At 43.3% G+C, this 24,433-nt stretch overlaps 1 protein-coding gene and 3 long non-coding RNA genes across 6 annotated transcripts in view; 2 read left to right on the forward strand and 2 right to left on the reverse strand.

Moving 5' to 3' along the window:
- The first annotated feature begins 535 nt into the window (after positions 1 to 535).
- LOC307033187 lies at positions 536 to 2,480 on the forward strand. Its single transcript, XR_013806412.1, has 2 exons — positions 536 to 1,879; positions 2,346 to 2,480. It is a non-coding gene; the product is annotated as an uncharacterized lncRNA (long non-coding RNA).
- Positions 2,481 to 2,669: 189 nt separating this feature from the next.
- Positions 2,670 to 7,132, reverse strand: LOC307033185. Of its 2 annotated transcripts, XR_013806409.1 has the most exons (5): positions 6,696 to 7,132; positions 6,233 to 6,356; positions 5,551 to 6,054; positions 3,343 to 5,114; positions 2,670 to 2,909 (listed from the first exon to the last, which is right to left on the reverse strand). It is a non-coding gene; the product is annotated as an uncharacterized lncRNA (long non-coding RNA). The 2 variants fall into 2 exon arrangements; XR_013806410.1 differs by having other exon boundaries at positions 3,343 to 6,054.
- Positions 7,133 to 15,298: 8,166 nt separating this feature from the next.
- On the forward strand, positions 15,299 to 17,742 carry LOC307033186. Its single transcript, XR_013806411.1, has 3 exons — positions 15,299 to 15,433; positions 15,824 to 15,976; positions 16,570 to 17,742. It is a non-coding gene; the product is annotated as an uncharacterized lncRNA (long non-coding RNA).
- The window catches only part of afap1l1a (actin filament associated protein 1-like 1a), a 28,017-nt gene continuing 20,965 nt past the window's right edge, over positions 17,382 to 24,433 (reverse strand). For both annotated transcript variants that reach the window (XM_079671544.1, XM_079671545.1), the window contains exons 11-19: positions 24,243 to 24,362; positions 23,603 to 23,814; positions 23,240 to 23,385; positions 23,047 to 23,119; positions 22,393 to 22,507; positions 21,095 to 21,262; positions 20,117 to 20,292; positions 19,908 to 20,030; positions 17,382 to 18,299 (exon numbers count right to left, since the gene is read on the reverse strand). In XM_079671544.1, coding sequence (XP_079527670.1) covers positions 18,273 to 18,299; positions 19,908 to 20,030; positions 20,117 to 20,292; positions 21,095 to 21,262; positions 22,393 to 22,507; positions 23,047 to 23,119; positions 23,240 to 23,385; positions 23,603 to 23,814; positions 24,243 to 24,362 — 1,160 coding nt within the window. In that variant the 3' untranslated portion in view covers positions 17,382 to 18,272. The remainder of the gene's footprint in view (positions 18,300 to 19,907; positions 20,031 to 20,116; positions 20,293 to 21,094; positions 21,263 to 22,392; positions 22,508 to 23,046; positions 23,120 to 23,239; positions 23,386 to 23,602; positions 23,815 to 24,242; positions 24,363 to 24,433) is intronic.

Raw genomic sequence — 24,433 nt, forward strand, 5'->3', positions numbered from 1 at the left:
ATGAGTATGTTTTGGTGAACAGGGGACACTTATTTTACTGTTTTAATGGCTTATCAAGAACTCAAACAAAACATCTTGGTGTCATTCTGGACAGCTCCCTCTCATCTGCACCCCACATAAAAAACATCACCCGGACTGCATTCTTTGTCCTGTCTTAAAACCTTTCCTTGGAATATGTTGTGTATTGTAAGGTGTCCTTGGGTGCTTTGAAAGGTGCCCCTAAATAGGCCTTGAATTATCATTATTATTTATTATCTGAAACCATGTAATAACTTTTAAAACTGTTTCCAGTCACTTTCCCCATGCATTCAGCAGCAGCAGGCCTTTCACTTTGATTTGATCCCGTTATGAAATGTCATGATTTCGACAATAAAGAAATGCTACATAAACGTTATCTTGCACATGTTATCTAACCATCTACGTTTCTAACTTTCAATATATTTTAAAAGAGATCACTCTCTCTCATCTGCGTGCGGGGGCGGGGCCTCACATACACGCTGCATCTCTCTCTCGGTCAGACCAGCGCCGTATAGACAAGTTTACGCGCCAAACCACGGGTAGCGCCATAACCCTACACAAATGCACTTCATTTCTGCCGGAAGTCTTTTGCACAGCGTCTGTCGGTGTAAACCGGTGTAAACAGTCAGACGGGCACTGGTGTAAACACAGCGATTTCGATGCTAACAGTGATGCTAGCTTGGGAACACGATTCTACTTCTTTGACTGGAGATGGCGTTACTCTCCCCCACCCGAATTCAGTGCAAAACTGGGAGGATAACCTGACGACGTGGCCCAGCATAACGTACAGCAAAATTTGCTCCTACTTCGTTCAATCCATGGCAATAGATGGAAAAGCAATGGACAGTCTGAAGGCATATCATAAGGCTGCGCACATTCTACTTTGCCCACATGCTCCCGAAAATTGTTGACGATTTTGTTGAGGGAAGGTTACAGTTCTGCAGTAAATATCTCAGCATTTTAAAACTTATTTAGGTCATGCCCACAGGAGCCAACAGTTGTCTGTTGTTTACATAATGCACAATTTACATGATCTCTTTATGCTGTGCAATATATCATATGTGCCTGTACTGTTTGAGTGAAAATAAAGTTTGATGTAATTTCATTTCATTATTGCACTGTTATTGCATTATTGCATTTCATATGTTCCTTAGAGTGCTACAATTTCTTTTAACACAGTTCATCATTCATATTAAGCTCATACTGTACATAAATAACACTGAATGAATTAATTGTTGAGAGGAAACTAAAGAAATGGCTTCAACAAGAAAGATCACATGTTTAATCCTAACAGGTATTACAAATTAAAATATAAAAGCAGCCCACACAATTACATCACTATGAAAATATTCATATATAATATTAAAAAATACAATGCATGCAGTATTTGTTGTGTTTATCTGTATTTAATGAACAACATGGCTGGGTGCTGGGTGCTGGTTTGTGGTCGTAGCACTCTCTATCTAACCACTCGTTCAGGTGCTTTCTCGAGTGATTGCAACCAACTACCGCACACGTAGTTCCCGAACCACTTTTCTTCATGTTGTAATTGTTATATCCTCTTTGTCTCTGCGATATCAGTGCTTTGTCGGCACAACGGAGCTAGCTAGCAAAACAAACCCAGTCCGCCAAAACGGAAGTGCATTGCATCGAAGGGAGGAGTTCAGGATGTAGAGCGGAAACGGCTCAATAACTTGTGTATAGACTGAGAGTTATGTCATCTCCGTTCACTCCAATGGACCACTTTTTTACAGCAATGGCGGATCGTGGAGCCTCTCAATCGTTCCCCGGAAGTTAGCGCCAAAGCTAGCAGAGCTGTAGAGTTGCAGCATAATAGATCGTTCGTGACGGACTTTTAAAGGTAAGAAGAAGCTTAAAGATTTATATTGCGGATATTATCAGTACATCTGATTCAAATTAACATGTGTATTAAAGGATGTCAGTGGATTATCCCTAAATTAGTAGATTTAGGGAACGTTTACAGATAACAGATTAAGCTAGGATACCATACCATAGTACCATACACTATACCATAGTGGTTGAATACACAGTATTAGGAAACACTTTATACTTACTGGACATGTTATACTCATTACATACTGTATATAAAATATGACCAAGAATGTGAGACAACTTTATAGAAATTCATATCACATCTGTTACTGATGCCATTTGTCATACTTTGTAATACTCACAAATAATAAAGTTCCATAACTTCAGTTGGGAACAAAGACCACACCTTATCTCCCCAAGGCAATTTCCCATCCAATAGGTGTGCTATATAGGTGTGTATAACCCTTTCTCCTGTCTGTTACTCCCTCTTTCAGCACAAGAACCAGAGGGGGATTCAATGGAGCCTGAATACCTGCACTGAGACCCTAACCCTGCACCCTGAGTCTCAACTCTCAGTGTTTTTCAAGCCTTTCCCTGTTTTTTTGTATTAAACAAAAACATTAAGCTTTCCCAATGGTGTGGTTTTCGTTTTGTGAAAAAGTGCAAATGCAGTGTTTGTATACAATAACCTAACCTCACATATTTTTTTGCTGTTGGTCATGAAATTGCTCCTGCTGACTTGTGCCAGCCATTTTTTCCTCCGCTCTGTGTCAGTGGGGAAGCCGTACATTCGTACTCCTTTCTCAGAGCGATTTGAGCATCCCCAGGCAGCAAAGCAAACCATGGTGGCGACTAGGAGGCAGCACAGCAAACCAGGACAACACGGAGGAAAAGGCACAGACAAACTCCATGATATGCTATTCAATGTTTATTGAATTCCATGTATTTGCAATGGATGTTCCTAAAACAACACATGTAACATCATCATCATCATCATGCTGCTGCTGCTGCTGCTGCTGCTAGTCCTTTGATAGTCACCTGTCGGTCTCCTGTCCTTTCTGAAAGCCATAAAGATGACATTAGTCATTTAGATAACTTGTGTCCTCAATTACCATGGGATTACTGAAACTACCATGAATTTAAGAAAATGGTAGAAATTAATCTAATCTGAATTTTGAAGCATTCCTTTAGATCCCCTCCCTCTACATATATCAATAAACATTAGAAAGTGATGCTCCTGACTACTATACAAGTTTAAGAAGATAATATTGGTTTGAAAGAATTGAAAGCTATAAATAAACAGCAACAGGCTCTTTAACCAAGGCACTGTTAGCCTAACATGTAAACTAGTTGTTCACACTAATCCTAATATTATCACTTAATATTATCAAATTCTATTTTATTTTTTAAAACATATTGATGTAAATACATACACATATCGATTTGTTGTATAAATTTTGCAAATCAAAACCTTTATTCACTAATAATTACCAAAAGTCGAAGTTCTATCTCCTGTTATCAATGCATTCACATTGCCCGCCATGAACTTCCGGGGAACGATTCTCGTCTGCATGAACCACGTGACGATAACCGTTTTTGGACTTCCGCTGTCGTAACTCTTCTATCTATACGGCGCTGGGTCAGACATGCTGCAGCGCTGTGCAGTGTGCACAGTTCTGCCGGTAATGAATATTACATTTTGTGAGGAAACTTTTCCACCAATGATTCCAATAAGTATTCCAAAATGTATTCACTTCAGGTTTACGAAAGTAACTGTAATCAGATTACTCGTTTTTTAAATGTAATGCCAGCTGAATACAGTTAGCCTATTGTTGTATTCTGATTTCGTAACTCCGTTACATGTATTCCGTTACAACCCAACCCTGCTTCTAGGCTGCTGTCCCGCAGCTGCTGCCTCTCTGTTGGACTCTGTCGCAGCTGGGCTACTGCTGTGGTGCGGAGCGCATTAACCAGACTCTTCACAACGAAGGATCAGTTCTTCTTCAAGGCAGGGAAGGTTACGCAGTACGCAGTCTACTGGCCCGCAGCTGCTGCCTCTCTGTTGGACTCCGGTACTGCACATTACTCATGAGACGTTGTAAAAAAAATGGGTGGGAGGTGATAGATAGAAGAGTTACGACAGCGGAAGTCCAAAAACGGTTATCGTCACGTGGTTCATGTAGACGAGGATCGTTCCCCGGAAGTTCATGGCAGGCAATGTGAATGCATTGATAAGAGGAGATAGAACTACGATATTTTGTTAATTATTAGTGAATAAAGGTTTTGATTTGCAATATTTATACAACAAATCGATATGTGTATGTATTTACATCAATATGTTTTAAAAAATAAAATTTGCTAATATTAAGTGATAATATTAGGATTAGTGTGAACAACTAGTTTACATGTTAGGCTAACAGTGCCTTGGTTAAAGAGCCTGTTGCTGTTTATTTATAGCTTTGAATTCTTTAAAACCAATAGTATCTTCTTAAACTTGTATGGTAGTCAGGAGCATCACTTTCTAATGTTTATTGATATATTTAGAGGGAGGGGATCTAAAGGAATGCTTCAAAATTCAGATTAGATCAATTTCTACCATTTTCTTAAATTCATGGTAGTTTCAGTAATCCCATGGTAATTGAGGACACAAGTTATCTAAATGACTAATGTCATCTTTATGGCTTTCATAAAGGACAGGAGACCGACAGGTGACTATCAAAGGACTAGCAGCGGCAGCAGCAGCATGATGATGATGATGATGATGATGATGATGATGATGTTAAATGTGTTGTTTTAGGACCATCCATTGCAAATACATGGAATTCAATAAACATTGAATAGCATATCATGCAGTTTGTCTGTGCCTTTTCCTCCGTGTTGTCCTGGTTTGCTGTGCTGCCTCCTAGTCGCGACCATGGTTTGCTGTGCTGCCTGGGGATGCTCAAATCGCTCAGAGAAAGGAGTACGAATGTACGGCTTCCCCACTGACACAGAGCGGAGGAAAAAATGGCTGGCTCAAGTCAGCAGGAGCAATTTCACGACCAACAGCAAAAAAATATGTGAGGATATTATATACCAACACTGCATTTGCATTTGCACTTTTCACAAAACGAAAACCACACCATTGGGAAAGCTTAATGTTTTGTTTAATACAAAAAAACAGGGAAAGGCTTGAAAAACACAGAGAGTTGAGACTCAGGGTGCAGGGTTAGGGTCTCAGTGCAGGTATTCAGGCTCCATTGAATCCCCCTCTGGTTCTTGTGCTGAAAGAGGGAGTAACAGACAGGAGAAAGGGTTATACACACCTATATAGCACACCTATTGGATGGGAAATTGCCTTGGGGAGATAAGGTGTGGTCTTTGTTCCCAACTGAAGTTATGGAACTTTATTATTTGTGAGTTTAACAAAGTATGACAAATGGCATCAGTAACAGATGTGATATGCATTTCTATAAAGTTGTCTCACATTCTTGGTCATATTTTATATACAGTGATAATGAGTATAACATGTCCAGTAAGTATAAAGTGTTTCCTAATACTGTGTATTCAACCACTATGGAATATGTATGTGGGCAGACAAAACTGAGTTGTTCTGTGTGTGAAGTAACCTCAAGTCACTCCGCAGGCACATTTTGATGCAGACCAGTTTGTCAAGACAAAAAAGGGCAAGACTAGGCTGAGAGCAGAGGCTATACCCACCATCTTCGTGCATCGCCCTGTGGTCAAAAAGAGAAGGGCCCCTGCACCACGATTCACCCCGGGACCTGTATCTACAAAGCCCATAGCTCATGATCACAGCTATAGTGTGAAAGGTGACACAGGTATAATAAGTATGATCTCTTAGTAACAAAAGTCATATTTCTTATTTTTAAGTGGTATAATATTTTAAATGTTCGAAAATCTACAGTGCCATGTCTTCTACTTACATTAGTCTCAAAGATTGAGGGAAGAAGGGATGAGGAGACTGAGAGAAAGGAAAGTGAGGGTGAAGAAAGAGAGAACATGGCTAGTGAGGAGAGACAGGGAGGGTGGACACCACCCACTCAGCCAGCAGCCAGTCAGCATACGAGGGAACCAGCAGCCAGTCAGCATACGAGGGAACCAGCAGCCAGTCAGCATACGAGGGAACCAGCAGCCAGTCAGCATACGAGGGAACCAGCAGCCAGTCAGCATACGAGGGAACCAGCAGCCAGTCAAACAGATCTATTAAAAAAAATAAAGAGAAAATTAAAGAGCCAAGAAGGAATCACCAAAAAAGCAAAGTCTGCACTAAGAAAAATCAGGAAGGAAAATGCAGCTCTCAAGATCAATGAAAAATTAGGGACAACAAACATAAGAAAACGTTTTCAAAAGACCAACTTAAGGCATTAGGCAGACTCACCACAAAGGGGATGAAATGGAGCAATGAGACAATTAAGAAGGCTTTAAAAATGTGCTTTGCGTGCGGACCAACGGGTTACAAAACTCTGCAGGAATTGCAGATTCCCCTTCCAGGAATAAGGACACTGCAAAGAAGTCTGCAATGTGTTAAGTTTGAGCCTGGTGTGTAACAGCTAACATCAATGCCCCTCCACCCGTAACATCACTGCCCCTCCACCTGCCAACATCACTGCCCTCCACCTGCCAGCACCCAGCCAGAGGAGCGCAAACAACAAAAACAAGCAAGGTGTCCCGTCATGTACCTGGAAGTTTGGGTTGGCAAAATGGAGTAAGAGAGGGACTTGAAAAACCTTGGTGGCTCTCTACTCATGTTGTTACAGTTGTCTTGGTTGCAGCTCTCAAGTTTTTTTTTGTTGCCATTTCCACATCTTTAGAACATATGAAATAAATGAAGTGAAATCAACCTCTTCTCTGGAGAACAAACTTTGATTTCTCTGTCTTGTGAGTTTGCAGTCTTGCAGTTTTGCTCCTCCACCTGTAACATCACTGCCCCTCCACCTGCCATACAGTAGGTTACTAACAAGATTACTTATATAATACAGTGATAGAATTAGGCCTGTCACGATAATTAATTTTGTTGGACGATACATTTTTCTGGAAATTATTGCGATAAACGATAATATTGTCGGCACCATTTTAGACATAATGATAATATATAATAATAATTCAAGTACAGCCTTTCAAACATAACTTTTTATTGAACATTCAACATTGCAAATGAAATGTGAAATAATATTAAAATATATAAATTATATATAATAAATAAAACAAATTAATTAAATTATAATAAATTAATTAAATCACACAACCAAAACAATAAATTAAATAGTCAGGCTGGAAAACAGAGCTCTCTCTCTCATATATATATATATATATATATATATATATATATATATATATATATATATAATAAATAATATAATAATAATAAATAATATAATAATAAATAAATAAATAAATATGAGCACACATTATCTCACAAGCAAAAAAACCCTCCTTAAAACAACAGTCAAATGTACAGTCCACTGTCAAAGACCCAGATGCCTCAACAGGCCATATCCAAATCTGTTTTTCTAAGTTTTCGAGCAAGGAACACCAACATGTTTGCATTGTCGGGCGGGGCTCTCCATCTCCAGCTGCCGTGTTTGCTCCCAGCTGGAAAAACGGAATGGGGTGGTTGTGTTTTAGGTGGTTTAAAATGCGTGGTATTGCCTGCTTTTGTCGCTACCTTTTTTAAACCAATGCGACACACCGCCCGGCTCATTCAAGTCCGTAGGTTCGCCTCGTTGATTTGGTTTGAATCCAAAATACTGCCACACCGGAGAATCGAGATGTGTAGTTAGGTTTTGTAACCAATTCCATTTCACTTTAAATTCCCCGCGAGTAAGTCACACGTTGTCTCCCGCTTGTCGCTATATTATTAATTTGGCTGCTACGCTGCTGCACGTGCACGCGGAGTGTCCTGACCTGGCTGTGTGTCAGCCCCGCCCCTCACAGCGCCCCTGGCAGCCACAGCGTGTTTGTAGATGTAGGTGCATTAATAAACAAGGCAAATCAGGCTGTGTCTCAACGCCGTGTATTCACATTAAGCAGGTAATCATACAACTGAGGTAGAGTCACGTGAGGCAGATATATATATAACACAGGCACAATACGTCCACAGGGTGGAGCTGCAACCTAGCCTAAACCATTCTGTAACATCTCCCTTCCTTTTGTTAAGAAACAACACAGGATCAATACTGCCATTAAACTGTTGACCTTTAAACAGAACATTAATCAAATGATTTCAACAACAAATAGTGCACCTAGCAAAGACACTTCAATAATAGCTGGATCAGAACACATCAGCAATAAACTCAGAACAATCAATCACATTTGTTTTACAATCTCTCCACTTCCTTTTTTTTTTTTTTTTTTAAATCTTTATCGTCCATGTGTGTTTGAGTGCGCACAGTCCAAGTGTGTGTGTGTGAGTGCGTGTGTGTGTCCTAGAGGTCAAGTCTGTCAGGAGGTCTAATCAGCCGTCCGCTCCGGGAGAAGGCCCGGCCCTGTAACTCACGGCATGGTGTACCCCCAGTCTGCGGGGAAGACCGCGACGACCTCGGGGGTGATGGCCTTGGAGACTCCTCGGGGACTTAGACGACCTCTCTGGCGCTCCCCCCACTCGCAGGCTGCTCCGGGGCCGATTCTGGGAGAACTGACGGCTGGAGAAGGGCCGCCTCTGCTGGTCGAAGATCAACCCTGTTGCGCCGATACGTGGTCCCCTCCACACCGACCAGATAGGACCGGAGTCCCAACTGCTGAAGGCACACACCTCTCTTCCATCGGCCCGTCCTGTCTCCTGGGAGCGGCTTCATCCGTATGGGCTGGCCGACGTTCAGCTCCGGCAGATCCTTGGCAGATCTGTCATATGTCAGCTTTGCTGCTTGATGTTTCACTTTCAGCTTGTCAGGAACACCCGTGACGACCTGAGGCACCAGTAGCTGGTCGGCCACAGGGAGAAGGGTTCTCAGTCTCCGCGACATAAGCCGCTGTGCTGGGCTGCAATGCATACCCTCAGTGGGCGTATTTCTCCAATGCAATATGGCCCTCCAGGGGTCCTCTTTGGCACGGTCTGCCCTTCTGCACAGGCTCTTTACAATTTTCACTGCTGACTCCGCTTTGCCATTAGCCTTTGGGTGCCTCGGTGAGGACATGACATGCTCAAAACCCCACTCTCTCGCAAACGCCCGGAACTCTCCACCGGCAAACTGGCCTCCACCATCAGAAATGGCCCTGTCTGGGACACCGTAGCGTGCAAACTGTGCCTTGCATCTACGTATCGTGGTGTCCGCTGATAGGTCAGGGAGCAGGTCGATCTCCCAAAAGTCAGAATAATGGTCCACCACGAGCAAGAAGTTCTGTGCTGCGTAGCTGTACAGATCCATGCTTACTAGCTGCCAGGGACGTGTGGGGAGCGGGTGTGACATCATAGTCTCTTTCTGTTGTTCGTGTGCATACTCATTGCACACAGAGCACTTTTGCACATAATCCTTGACTTCCCCTTGAATACCGGGCCAGTAAAGTGTATCACGGGCCTGCCTGTAGCACGCCTCGCCCCCCACGTGGTTGTAGTGGATCCGTCTCAGCATTTCCGGGCGCATAGCTTTTGGAATGATGACGCGCTGACTCCTGAAGAGCACGCCATCCTGTGCACTTATCTCATCTCTGACGGCCCAGTAGTCCCTGACGGCTACAGGGGTCTCCTCTTTGTGTCCTGGCCATCCCTCCAGCACGACAGACTTAAGTGTTTGAAGACACACATCCTCCTCAGTGTGTGTCCGAATCTGTGCCAGGCGTTGGCTGCTGACATTTAAATAGTCTGCCTGCTGAATGGCCGCCGTGTCACACTGCTCCTGCTGCATGCTGCAGACCATTTCACGTTGGTACAGTGTGTCTGTTCTCTGTGGCGGGGTGGTGGCTCTGCTGAGCGTGTCACTTATGTACATCTCAGGGCCTGGCTTGTATACCACCGCAAGGCAGTAATTCTGAAGTGTGAGGAGCATGCTCTGAAGGCGCTTTGGCGCACTGAGGAGGGGCTTGGTGAAGATGGACACCAGCGGGCGGTGGTCGGTCTCTGCAGTCACATCACCCCTCCCATATAGATAGTAGTGGAAGCGTTGGCAGGCGAATACGATGCTCAGGCACTCCTTTTCAATCTGTGCATAATTTTGCTCTGTTTGGGTCAATGCCCGGGAGGCGAATGCGACAGGCTGTCCCCCTTGAAGCAAGCAGCAGCCCAGACCCGCCTGACTGGAGTCGCTCTGTACGGTGACTGGCTTGCGGATGTCATAGTACCTTAGGACTGGCACCGCCGTGACCAGTGCCTTGATTTCCTTCATGGCGGCATCATGTTTGGGCAGCCAGTGCCACATCACATCCTTGTCCAGCAGTCTCCTCAGCGGCTCACATACCGCTGACAAGCGTGGCATGAATCTGGACAGATAGTTCACAAATCCGACACACCGCTGGACCCCTTTTGCGTCTGTGGGGTTTGGCATGTCCAGCACCGCCCTGACTTTGTCAGGGTCAGCCTTGAGGCCCTCCGCGGACAGTATGTGGCCGTGGAAGCGGACCTCCTTCACTCGGAACTGCAGCTTTTTCAGGCCCAGTCTCAGCTTTACTTCCCTGCATCTGTCCATCAGAGCGATGAGGTTTGTGTCATGGTCGCGATTGGCCTCATCCTCTGTGTCCCCACAGCCGACTACAAGGATGTCATCAGCTATGGGCTCAATCCCTGTCAAGCCAGCCAGCAGCTCATGCTGCTTCCTTTGATACAGCTCCGGGGCAACTGACACACTGAAAGGAAGTTTCAGCCAGCGTTTCCTACCCCACGGTGTCCAGAATGTTGTCATCAGGCTGCTTTCTTCATCCAAGCGGCACTGCAGGAATGCATCACGTGCATCCACCAGGGTGAATATACGTGCCTTTGGCAGCTTATACAACACGTCATCTAAAGTGGGCATAAGGTAGTGGGACCGTTTCAGAGCACGGTTGAGATGCTTCGGGTCAATGCATAGTCTCAATTTGTCTGGCTTTTTTACTATGACTAGATTGCTAATCCAGTCCGTGGGTTGAGTGACTGTGGTCAAGTGTCCCTCCTCTTCATATCGATCAAGCTGAGCCTTAACAGCTGCCTTGAGGGCCACTGGAACGTTCCTGGGAGCACACTGCACCGGTGTCACAGTGCTGTCCAGCTCAAAGTGAATATCACCAAGCAGAGACTCAACAGGGCTGGTGAACACGTCTTGGTAGGTGCTGACAAGACACTCCTTGGTCAGGTCTCCCTTCCTGCAGTGCTCCACCTTATTCAGCTCCTCAGGAATGGTGAAGCGTATCAGACCAAGTCTCTCACATGTCTCACCCGAAAGCAAGGGCCTCTGGCCAGTATGCACGATCTCAAAGTCCAGTCTGTGCGTCTTACCCCTAATGACGCATTGTGTGCTGTACACACCTAATGAGCTCATCCACTCACTGTTGTATAGTTTTAATCTGGTGAGACTCTTCAGAAGAGGCGTTCTAGACGCCAGTCTCGTCTTGTCCTTGATGCTCATCACATTGCAAGTGGCTCCAGAGTCGAGCTGGCACCTCTGAACCCCACTTTGCAGTGGCAGGTTGACAAACCACTTTTTACCTTGAGTGTTCACAGCCCCTACGCTCTCCGCTGTGTACACGTCTCTCTCATCGCTGTCCTCCAGTTCCCCTGGCAACGGGTCATCCACAGCATTCAACTGGCGTGCCTGCTGGCCTCTTTTCATGCATACTTTTGCAAAATGGTTAGCAGTGCCACACGAGCGGCACGATTTACCAAAAGCAGGGCACAGGTCCCGCCCACGCTTGTGCCGTGTGCCACAGTACTTGCATTCGCCAGCGTCTCTCATGCTCTGTGGTTGTGCAGATGTGTTGGTGGACTCGGATGGCCTGCTGGCAGACCTCCGTCCATATCGCTGTCCTTGTGTGGCATTAACGCTGTCTCCAGGTCCAGAGCTGCCCAGTGACATGGTTTTTAACTTGCTGTCCATGACCTCGGCTGCACGGCAAATTTTAATGGCCTCGTCCAATTTAAGGTCCTTTTCCCTTAGTAAACGACGTCTAGCACCCTCGTCAGTTATCCCGAGAACAAGCCTGTCCCTTATGAGTTCATCTTTTAAAGCTCCATATTCACAAGAGGCAGCCTTTTCCTTCAGCCTGGTAGCAAACGCATCCAAGAGCTCTCCATCCTCTTGTTTAAGGTTGCCAAAAACGTACCTCTCAAAGATTACGTTCTTTGCGGGCGTGAAGTATTGCTCCAGTGCCACCAGTATATCACCCGCATCCTTTTGTTGGTCCGCGGTGAGTCCCAGGTTGTGTTTGTAAACATGGCGGCAGTCGTTCCCCATTATTCTCCTTAGCGCAGCTGCTTGTACCGGCTTTTCTTTCTCGCTGAGCCCGGTCGCAAGCAGATAATCCTCAAATTCTGCTCGAAAGCTCACCCAGTTGCCGTGGATGTCCCCCGCCATCTTCATAGGCTCCGGAGGTGGGATGCTGGATGCCATTGTTCCAACGTGACGCTAATGCTAACAGGCTAACTGAAACTGCTAAACCTCACCAAAACAAATAAATGCACGCCGTCTCAGCGACGGACAGTAGCATGCAATCCACAGCTGGGTCCTATTTGAGCTTCTGACACCATGTTTGTAGATGTAGGTGCATTAATAAACAAGGCAAATCAGGCTGTGTCTCAACGCCGTGTATTCACATTAAGCAGGTAATCATACAACTGAGGTAGAGTCACGTGAGGCAGATATATATATAACACAGGCACAATACGTCCACAGGGTGGAGCTGCAACCTAGCCTAAACCATTCTGTAACACAGCGCTCCTGGCAGCCACAGCGCTCCAGGCTAAAATGCTGGTGACATCTTTATGTAAACGGCAATTTATCGAGCTCAGAAAAGTTATCGAGTCCATTTTTACTTATCGTACGATAAGTCAATTTATCGATTATCGCGACAGGCCTAGATAGAATACATGTTTAGTATGCTTACTTATATAAAACAGTAGTATTAAACTTACCTTGTGTTTTCACTCTCACTTAAGTCCCTCTCCCTTTGCCATCAATCCAAAATCAGCTGAGCTGCAACATTATACAGACAGGTAATAATCAACAGAATCACTAGGATCTCGTCTCTGTATGCCGACTCGTCGTCTCCCTTATGTATTTGGCCGACAACAGTGGTGTCATCTGCAAATTTGATAATGGAGTTGGAGGGGTGAATGGGAGAATCGTGTGTGTAGGGAGTTTAGAGTAGAGGGCTCAGCACGCAGCCCTGCGGGGAGCCAGTGCTGAGGGTGCGGGTGGAGGAGCAATAAGGGCCTATTTTCACTGTCTGTAAGGAAATTATTAATCCAGGCGCATAAGATGGAGGGGAAACCTAGGCTTGACAGTTTTTCCACTAGTATGTCAGGTATGATGGTGTTAAAAGCTGAGCTAAAATCGACAAACAGCATCCTTATATAGTTGCCTGGGCCTTCTAGGTGGCTCACAGCTGTGTGAAGGACCGTGGCGATGGCATCATCCGTGGATCTGTTGGCTCTATAGGCAAACTGATGAGGGTCGAGGGAGGGTGGGAGGCTGGCTTTTCATGTAGTCGGCCATCAGTCTTTCGAAACATTTCATCACCGCCGATGTTAGGGCTATGGGCCTGTAGCCGTTGAGCTCTCTGACTGGTGTCTTTTTGGGGACAGGAATGATGGTAGCCGTTTTCAGGCAGGATGGAATGCAAGCTTGTGACAGGGACAGGTTGAATATCCTGGTCAGGACCCCTGAAAGCTGGTCAGCACAAGCTTTGAGTACTTTTCTGACTACTCCATCGGGTCCTGCGGCTTTTCCAGGATTCACAGACCTCAGCGTCTGCTTCACCTGATGTTCTTTGAGAGTGGGAGGTGGTATGGAGCTGGTAGTTTGCAGGGACAGAGGCAGAGTAGAAAAGTGGGAGGTTCTGCTAGCCTCAAAGCGGGCAAAGAAGTGGTTTAGTTCCTCTGCAAGGTGGGCGTCAGCTCTAGTAGTGCCAGATGTTTTGCCCTTATAGTTGGTTAGCTGTTGAAGGCCCTGCCAAACGCACCCTGTGTTGTTATGAGCGAGATTCTCCTCCACTTTTCCCTTGTAGTCCTCCTTTGCAGCCTTGATGCCTCTCCTCAGATTTGCCCTTGCCAAGCTGTACTGGGCTGCGTCCCCCGACGTGAAGGCTGTGTCACGGGAACTCAGGAGAGACCGCACCGCTCTTTTCATCCATGGTTTTTGGTTTGGGTAGACCCCGATGCGTTTTTCCACAGTTACAGTGTCTGTGCAGAACTTGATGTAGGATAAGACAGCCTCTGTGTGTTCCTCCAAGTCTGTCTGTTCAAATATGTCCCACGCTGTGTGTTCGAAGCAGTCTTGCAGTTGTGAGAGTGCCCCCTCGGGCCAGGTTCTGATATATTTGACCACCGGCTTGGTGTTACTTCTGAGGGGGGTGTAAGCTGGGATGAGAAGCAGTGAGAGGTGGTCAGATAGTCCTAAATGGGGGAGTGGGACCGCTCTGTAAGCATGCTTCAGGTTAGTATATACCCGGTCCAGTGTGTTCTTTCCTCTGGCGGTACATCGTACATATTGTACACATTTGGGAAGCACATTTTTTAGACATGCAGGATTGAAGTCTCCAGCTACAATATGAACTCCGTCCGGATGGGACCTCTGTTGTTTATTTACTAAGCTCTGGAGGTGGTCAAGTGCAATGCTGGCATTAGCATCAGGTTGGATATAAACGGTGTTAATTATCACCACCGTCAGCTTTCTGGGCAGGTAAAAGGGTCTGCACATGATAGACATTACTTCCAGGTCGGGAGAGCAATGTGTATGTGTAACCCTGCTGTCCATGCACCAGTCATTGTGGATGTAAACACACAGACCACCCCCTCGGCTCTTACCGGAAGCGCTGTTCCTGTCGTAGCGGTGGGTAGAGCGGCCTGATAGCTGCACTGCTGCGTCCGGAATCCGCAGGTGTAGCCAAGATTCTGTTATGATTATCACACAGCAGTCGCGTACGTTCATGTTAGCAGCTAGTAGTACCTCCAGTTCGTCAATTTTGTGGACGATGGACATGGCATTTGCTATAAAGTAGATTTTAAAAACGTTTCATAGAATAAAAGATCATTGCGGGACGTTTTAGAAATGCGTGTGTGCACCACGACAAAGGAGCCTCATGCACTGCGCCGTTAAGGAGTCGTGGTGGAGTCACGTATTCTGGTGAGACCAGGTTGCTCCGACGCATCTCTGAGGCACAGTTTACTGTTAAAGCATCACTGCAGATATTCTGTTTCTTTTTGCTGGAGGCCTGCACATAAAGTAAAGGCAACTATATACCACGTTTAACATGTGTGTTGTGCGTCCTTACACATGAAGCAAGATATATACCTTAAGTGGGGGTTTAGCCTCAACAGGCGCACCCAGAGCTCCCCCAGCAAGGCTCTTCTTCAGGTTCTCTGTGACCCGAGTCAGCCGCAGCTCCAGGTCCACCCTCTCCGCCTCTTTTCTTAATGACTATTTCTGCTTTTTCTACTTTTGTACTTTTTCCTTAAAAGGTAATTATTTTGCATGTAGTGTGCTACCTTTTTCAGATTTAATATCTGAATATTTCTTCAACATGCTATGTGGAAATACAGGAAATTAATTTGATTCGAAAAATATTTCACAGCCATGTTTTTGGTTTAATTATCAAAAGCAATTAGTTGTTTTAGTCGTCCCTGTAGGAAAACATTAGCCTACGCCCATGATAAATTGCCATAGCTAAACCTTGAGCTAACTTATCCATTAGCCACCACCTTAGTTAACTATTTGTTTTTTGGCTCTTGTCTGTGTATGAGACAGGTAGGATACTTCAACTCCCAGAAGCCCCTTCTAACAAATGGGTAGCCTATATATGAGAGCACAAATGATACATCATTACAATATGTACCTTGTCTTTTTTACAGGACAATACCCTAAGCTGGTGTTGCATTGCGCACTGTGTAGAAACGTGTTGTTCTTTATCCTGGAGACATACGTCCCCTCCATCCTGCTGGTGGTCCTCTCCTGGGTCTCATTCTGGATCAGCCAGTCCTCTGTCCCAGCCAGGACATACATCGGTCAGTACTGGATATCTAACTGGGTTTATCTAAAGGTCAAAGTATCATGGAGTTAAGAGCCTAAGTGCATAAATTCTTCATATATTGAATCACTTTTATAGACTTTATATATGGTCAGACAGATATGACCAAAGCAGAGAAAACATATTACAACACAATATAGTCAAATGTTATAGTGGTGCTATTTAAAATTTAAAAGCAGAAAAGTAAATGTGCACAATGCTGACAGATTTGTGTTCATCGGCGGTTAGGTATCCTAGATTTGAAAGAAAAAGGAGCTCCAACAAGCCGTTTAGGACAGAGAGTGAATACCGGTGAATACACATACTGAGAAACCAATGTGAGTTTGGAAAATTGCACAGTATTAATCTATTTTTGTATACCTCAACAATGGAATTATGATCAGTAGAAATGGCCATGACATGGGACCTTTAACATTACATTTCAGAAAACTTGTTTACGAAAAATAATTGTCTTATTTGAAGTCATCAACATGGTAAGCTTCAAAGTGATTTCTATGTGTTCAAATTAACTTTACTCACCCACCCTTAAAGGATGTTGGATAACAACAACACTGTTATTGTCTCTATCAGGAGCTTCTGAGGGATTTCAATGAATCCAACGGAAACGGCTCCATCCCCATCTTCCGCTCCACCCAGCCGAAACACACTGCAGATGAGCTCCACTGCAGAGGAGCCCCTGGAGCAGGCAGCGGACTGCGACAGCGAAGCTGTCGGATCAGGGCTGCGGTCTGTCCTCAGTGAGGAGCGCTTCACGCAGAGCCGCGGCCGCCTTCACGGTGGAAAATCCACACAACATCGATCGCCACTCTCGCACCGCTTTCCCCATGGCGTTCCTCTGTGTCAATATCCTCTACTGGCTTTACTATCTGTTCCTCTGAGCTGCTGCATTGTTCATTTCACCATCCTTGATGCTGCTCCATCTCCTCATTTGAGACCCAATACCATTTGCCACTGGATCTAAACTGATCATACATGCTTTTTTGTATCGCATAATTTATTACCTTTTTGTCCCTCAAACAGGGCTAGACAATGATGAATTAGAAACTCCTATTCATCATTCGGCATTGGAAATTCTTCTTTGCATTTTACCGTTTTGAAAGCTTTATTAATCATTTCTAAATGGACGGCTACTAACATCTTAACATACAAATAAAGCCTGTCTTTGTCTATTTCCTGACAAGTCTAGTCCAAAAGAAACTAGTAAAACTAGTCAAACGGTAGGCTGCCTGAGCTGCATCACACTATACTGTGTTGCATTGAATTGCCTTTATTAAGTGACTGATGATGCATTAGTGTCTTTATTTTGACTTTCATACATTGTTTGAGACCGTAAAGTGTACAATTACTTCATACCATGTTAATTAATATAATAAAAGTGAGACTGAGAATGCGTACATTTATTATTCCCTTATCCAGGTAGGAGAACAGTAAAGTGCAAAAGTCAACCACAGGTTCAACAGAAAAGTTGTTAAATTACATAAAAGTGGGGATTCTACCACTCTGCAAATGATTTATTTGATCAACAATAGCAACAATTTGTTAGTCACTAAATGATGGTGTATTTATCTGCCAAGAAAAGGAATATGTTGCATTGTTCAACAGATGGTTTGATGTTTGGCACAGCTTCAATTCAGGAGAAGAAGCTAATAAGTGTATAAAATATATAATTCACACATTATTTACTGAATATCTCTTAAAGGTAGTTATGATGATAATGAAAATGAGAAATGAATCCTTGAACAATGTTTAAAAAAAGTAAAACAAAATACAAAACAATGGTCATGTCTCACTCTGTACAGGCAAATAAAAAAAGTTGATTATTTAAGAAGACATATTGTGGCTTTAATCGCCTCCCTCGTCATTTCTCAAACCAACTTCACAATTTTCACCTCATTTAACACCAAGATTAGAACATAATCCTGTGTTAACCCTTCTTTACAACACAATTCACTTCTCTTGAGTCTTTCTGCCATAAACCCTCATTCCTGTTTGCCACATTTTCACAAAATACAATGAAATCACTTGGACGAAGACTTGCAAGTGTCCTTGGATTCTCAAATTTAGAAAATATCTTTAAGGTAGACAGAAGAGTAAATATTCAGAGAGATGTACCTCCACCTGCTGGCAATTTCTGTCATTACAGTTGTATTCCTCTGAAAAGTATTTGCTTTCGGCTGGAGATGGAAGGATATCCTTAGAGAGATTGAATTTCACAGTAACAACATCCTGACATCCATGATCTCTCTTTTCCAGTCCTCTCCATAATGCTGCTCTTAGGTTGCTTTCTTTGACTCCCATTCCTGTAAAGGTAAACACATGTAGGAGATTCAGTAACAACACGAAAGCAGGTGAAGCTGAAACGTACATGTAAACAAAGAAACAGCAAAAATAAATAGAGCACCTGTTAAGCCCCAAAGACCGCTTCGGCGGGTCTTTTTTTTTTTCACGACACTGTGTCTCAGGGCATCTTAATATTTAAAAACCTATTAATGTGTTATACCAGATTAACGGGAATAATCTCAGCTAACTGACGATACAAACAATTTTTACCAAAACAAAACACAAGTCTCATAAGAAGCATCTAAATGACCCCTGAGCAAAAACGCAATTTGCCACAGAACTCAAGATAAAGATACCCTTATTACTTATCGTAACTGCACACACAAGATATCCGATTAAAGCTGAGACTCCACAGATTATATAGGTATAGTATGATCACTGAGCGATCAGAACTCGCAACAGGGGAAACAAACACAGACATCACAACACGTAGCATTACGGAGGAAAAACGGGACATCGTCTCACCTTAGCTGTTATTCTGATCAAAAGTCATGTTCAATGGCATTAAAGCGAGAAAGAACGGGGCTGAGGGTTAATCCATAGGTTAATTGAATGTGTCTGTCACTTTGAAAAAAAATATTTGTAATCCATAATTCCATTTTTATGTAAAAATCGGAGAGTAAAAGTTAGCTGCTAATGGTAGCCACCAGAGTTATCGCAGATTCCGGTTTTGACTATGCGTCACTCTCACTCCTTATTTGGTAATGTGTGTGTGTATGTGGGAGTTCCCCTTGATTCCATTAGCTCTGACGGTTAGAAAGAGATGTCAATCATCAAAATCGACCAAGGGGGGTCAGAGATATGGAAAATCCACCCAAATGACCCCAGAAGTTTGTTTTTTGTGCTAAATCTCTCTAAAAAGGTCACATTTCACTTGTTTTGCATCAATCTTGATACAAGGTACTTATTATATGTTGTGATGTTTGGATTCCTAAAGCTTTTAGTCTACCATCCCATCATTCAAGGGTGGTTTTCACTAAAAGTTATTTATTTATTTTTGGACGGACACTATAATTTAATTTCTTTTACTGTGTTCGATCTGAATTTACTTTAAAATAAAAACATCTATATTGATTCTGACACTTCTACATCCAACTCAGAGATGTAACCTTGCTTTGAGAAAAAATATTACTAATTTAACCATTTTAGAAGGGAAAATATGGTCATTTGTTCTGGGAATGTCATTTTCAAGCCTGAGACCTGAAAAACAGGCTTGGAGAACTTTGGTTTTTATAGTCATAAAAAATAGAAAATGCCAACAAACAAAGGTCATACACAACAAATAGTTGAAGTAAACAATATTGTTAAAACAAATTATCTTTAAAAGTGTTAGCCTTTAAGAAATGGCTTCACAATTATGTATAGAATCATTTTTATGGATAACCCCTTAAAGTACAATTCCGGCACTTAATCGTGAATATCCAAAGTGGCTTTCTATCTGAACCGTGAAAACCCATTAGACGATGACACACGCTGTTGTGACCCTAGAATCCTGAGAGAAACCTGCCCTTAATGACAGGCTTGGGTATTGTTCACGAGAGTCACAGTGAGAGTTACTGAGCAGCTACCTTTGCTTTCTGCATGACAGTTCCAGAAGAAGCGTAAACAGATGGAGGTCTCCGACGCATCTCTGAGGCACAGTTTACTGGTAAAGCATCACTGTAGATATTCTGTTTCTTTTTGCTGGAGGCCTGCACAGAAATTAAAAGGAAAATAATTAAATATACCACGTTTAACATGTGTTTGTGCGTCCTTACACATGAAGCAAGATATATACCTTAAGTGGGGGTTTAGCCTCAACAGGCGCACCCAGAGCTCCCCCAGCAAGACTCTTCTTCAGGTTCTCTGTGACCTGAGTCAGCCGCAGCTCCAGGTCCACCCTCTCTGCCTCTTTGGTTCGACAGGTGTCCTCCAGCTGGGACACACGCTTGTTCAGGGAGGACATCCTCCTCTCTGCAACATATCAACACAGCAACACGATGAGACAAACAATGATCAGAAAAGCAATTATCGTCAACCAAACAAAGTGGTTGTAAATACAGGTTTGGGTATTTTTACTTGAATTGAGTGATATTGTACTTCTATACTTCACTACAGCTAAATATACTAGTTACATCTCAGATTAAACATTTTACACAAACATTTTATAAACTGGAAGAATATTTAACCCCTCAAAGAAACAAAAACCTTATCCTTTAAAATGTTATTTTTAGTTGGATGATGGCTCTTTTCTTAATGACTATTTCTGCCTTTTCTACTTTTTCCTTAAAGGTAATTATTTAGCATGTAGTGTGCTACTTTTTTCAGATTTAAGATCTGAATATTTCTTCAACATGCTATGTGGAAATACAGGAAATTAAATTTGATTCGAAAAAGATTTCACAGCCATGTTTTTGGTTTAATTATCAAAAGCAATTAGTTGTTTTAGTCGTCCCTGTAGCGAATTTGTCTACTCACATGGCCCTCTAATAAAAGAGGTCAGACTACGGGGGCAGAGACAGGACAAGGAATGTCTAATTAATATTCAAGCCTTCTGATTTGAAGTGCAGATAAATAAGAAAAATATAACTTACAAACAAACCATTTTGCTTTGGAGACTTGGTGCCTCTAATTGTCTATGGTATTAGATAATAGCTATGATGCTTACAGTAACAAATATCAGTATCTGGACACTGAAAGGCTGCAGACTTTTATTGAAGCAGTAATGACTGAGAAGAAATTCAACTGATGTCTGATTTGCTTTGTGTCTCTTTACCAGAGGCGGTCTTCAGCTCTTCCTTCAGCTCTCTCTTCTCCTTACGGAGGGTCACAAGTGCATTTCGTATCCCATCCCTCTCTCTTTCCAGCTCCTCCTTCTCTTTCAGGTAACTTTTTGCATCCTCATCCGCTCGCGTTTTCCCATACCTGCCATATTGGTTTTCATCTATGTGAAAATGTCAGAAGAGAGCAAAGGTGAGGGGTTAAATGGGCAGGGGTTATGGGAAGGAGACAGAACATTATCAGCGATTTCTTTTGCCTGTCCTAAATAAATCTCTTCACATAAGGAGTATGACGCATCTTCCACGTGAGAGAAAAGCACACACATTCGACCTCTTTCATAATTCAAAGAAGAATTTTGGGGAGGACACAAAGATACGATGCATGAATAAAAGGTAAACAGACAAATGCTCTCCTGCAGAGTGAGAGGTCAGGAGGCAAGACAGCGGATCTAATGTGAGTGTCCAGTAAATCTCAGGTTACATCCGGAAGCTCTCAGCCGTGGAGAGCGCTTGCTCTTTGATGTGTCAGAACGTCACAGTGAAGGCCTGTGAAACAACACTGAGAGGAGCAGAGAAACAGCCGACCACGCCAATATCACGTTCCTAAACTAAGGAAGCCCAATTCCTTTCTGCATGGTGGAGGCCAACTGACACGGGGAAACAAATTGTAGATGTAAGTGAAGAGGGAAGAGATTATAGATGGAAAGTGAGAAGATGATTAAGAGGAGAGGGAAAAGGGGAATATTGAGCCTTATAAAAGCTCAAATGTTACGAGGAATCTATGAAGAGAGTATGCTACAGTAAAAGTAGAGCTTTGCAATCTAACTCCTGTGAGAAACACAACTACAGTATATTAAGAAGTGCCATCTGTATTATTCTTGTTCCCTTGAAGGGAAGCAGACTGCTCCTACTAAGAGGGAGAGGGGCTTAAAGCTAATAAAAAGGGAAGCTTCTACAAATATTTGGTCCGGCTGTGCTTATATAGGATATTAGCTTTTTGGTTGGTTGTGAATGATAATTTGAATACTTTGGATAAAAATGATATTTGTGCAGCTTTGTTAATTTATCTGACATAATGCTGTAATGGATCACGATATGTTACTGAAGTTTTGTACGGTCAACTCTAATAAAAGGGTTCCACAGGGATACATTTTGGGTCCTCTATTCTTCACAAAATATATATACACAACCTATAGGCATTAGATTCTATACAAAGACTTGATTCAAACAAATAATCCTTGATAACTTAATATAGGTTATATGGTATTTTGGAAAACCAACTAAACACACTTACTTGAGCCTGTTCGTTTGAGGGAGACTAAAGGCTTGGTTCTGTCAGAGTCACTGCTGGAGAAACTTGAGCGCCTCTTCCCTTGATTCCCAGACTGCAGCCTGCGGTTCTCTCCTGACTGGGTGGAGTAGAGAGGGGGTGGGGGGACATGACAGATGTGGGAGGATGCAGAAAAAAGGATGAGGACGGAGGAGGACAAAGACGGCAAAGTTTGTATATTAGGCTAAGCAATATACTAATGTTCAGATTTATTGGTATGAGACCACTGAGGTGTGTATGTTTGTGGCTTTAGGTGGTGAAGTGTTTAAGTGCATGTCAGTGGGGTTAGGAAAGGAGTTTACAGGCTATAAAACTTCCATGACCTCTTGCCTTCCTGTCACCAGTTAGATCGCTTTTTCTTTTTCTTTGTCTTTCCCCCCCTCTCCCATGCCCACACACTGCTTTTTCTCTGGCTTACAAAAAGCAGTCATTGATAGGCGCGTAACAGAGAACTGTCTGTCTGTTCCAGTGACTGATATGGAGTGTCATATTCAGACAGGGAGAGTCCCAAACAGCTGCACACACACAGACATGCAGCCGCTAATCTTCACATCAAAGTAAAGAATTACACCTATGTTTAACTAAACTTAAAAAAACATGTAAGCACACGTATCCTACCTGCATGTCCTCATTAGGGACCTCATCATATGTTCTGCAGTCTGTAGAGTTACTGACGGAAGATGTGGCCCACCTAGGAATAGAGAAAAGGAGATATTAATCTTTATTTGGTCTCAACATCTTTGCGTTGGTCACTGGCCTTGCTTTGACCTTGTCCTGAAATTCCCACTTCCCCCCTCTTTGTCTCACTCACAGGAAGGAATGCCGTGCAGCGTCACGGATGTTAGCGATGGTTTCCACGTCAACATAGTCGTAATGCAGAGACTCTGGATCTGTCAAAGAGCCTGTCTCTGCCAAGAGGACTCCAAGCCACCGTCCAAGTTCCTCAGAGCTACTAGCCTAAAAAGAGACCAACAAATAAGCTTTTAATTTGGAAGTTACTAAAAAACAAATAGCTGAAAGACACTAAAATACAGCAAAATGTGTGAGTGTGGTATCAAGGGATGGTGTGTTCTTCAAATAGAGTAACCCCTTTGAACACATTTTAGACCTGTTAATAAAAGTATTGATTAGTGCAGAGCCACTTTAAATGAGGAACAAACGGTCCGTTTTTTACCTCCAGAGCAGCCACCGCTGTGTGGTTCCGCAGGATTCGGAAGGCAAAGGGATGTTTGGGTCCAAGTCCCGGGAGCACTTCACAGCCGTGGAGAGGAAGTGAAGGCAGGGACGTCCGAGAGTCTCCTTTGTCATTGTAAAAGTGCAGGGAGCCTTTGCACACACGGCACCACTGTTCCCGCCACACCTGATGCACCAGCACCGACACATAGCCTGCATGGTAAGGAGGGAAAAGATGGATGAGTGTTTAGAATTATCGACTCTACAAACTAGTTAAGTTTAAGTTCAAATCCATGCCTGTCTGAAATGTCATCATTTTATCCTAAAAGAAATGTATGAAATTGAAATAACAAGCACATTTTTTTTTTTAAGTGACCATTGACCATCAAATACAGATAATGTAAACCTTCAGTCCAAGTGGAAGTTTTTTTGCCAAATTTAAAGACCAAATAAAATGTTCCTCAAGTCATAACTGATATATGACGTTGACAAGAATATGATGGACAGCCAACTGAAAAACATTATGCCTCTGGCTGTCAGATGTCAATGGTATCCAGAGGCTTACAAATGCTGTGTCTGAAGATTTAAGAGGCTTAAAGACCTTAGGATATGTAGACAGGTTAAGTGAAGTAGAGTCTGACCTTGCCGAGGGTCGCTGTATGAGGTCCGGGGGTCACCTGGACGAGGGGGCTTCTTCTTTGAGAAGCTGATGATACGAGTGATTTTACGGCCTGCAGCGAAAGCTCCCCGTTTCACCTTGCCTACATCAAAAACAAAAGGATTAAAGAGTTGTCCGTTGTCCAAATGTATCTTTGGTGTCTGGAAACTGTAA

Source organism: Notothenia rossii, assembly GCF_949606895.1.
Source record: "Notothenia rossii genome assembly, chromosome: 3".
Classification (NCBI taxonomy): Eukaryota; Metazoa; Chordata; class Actinopteri; order Perciformes; family Nototheniidae; genus Notothenia; species Notothenia rossii.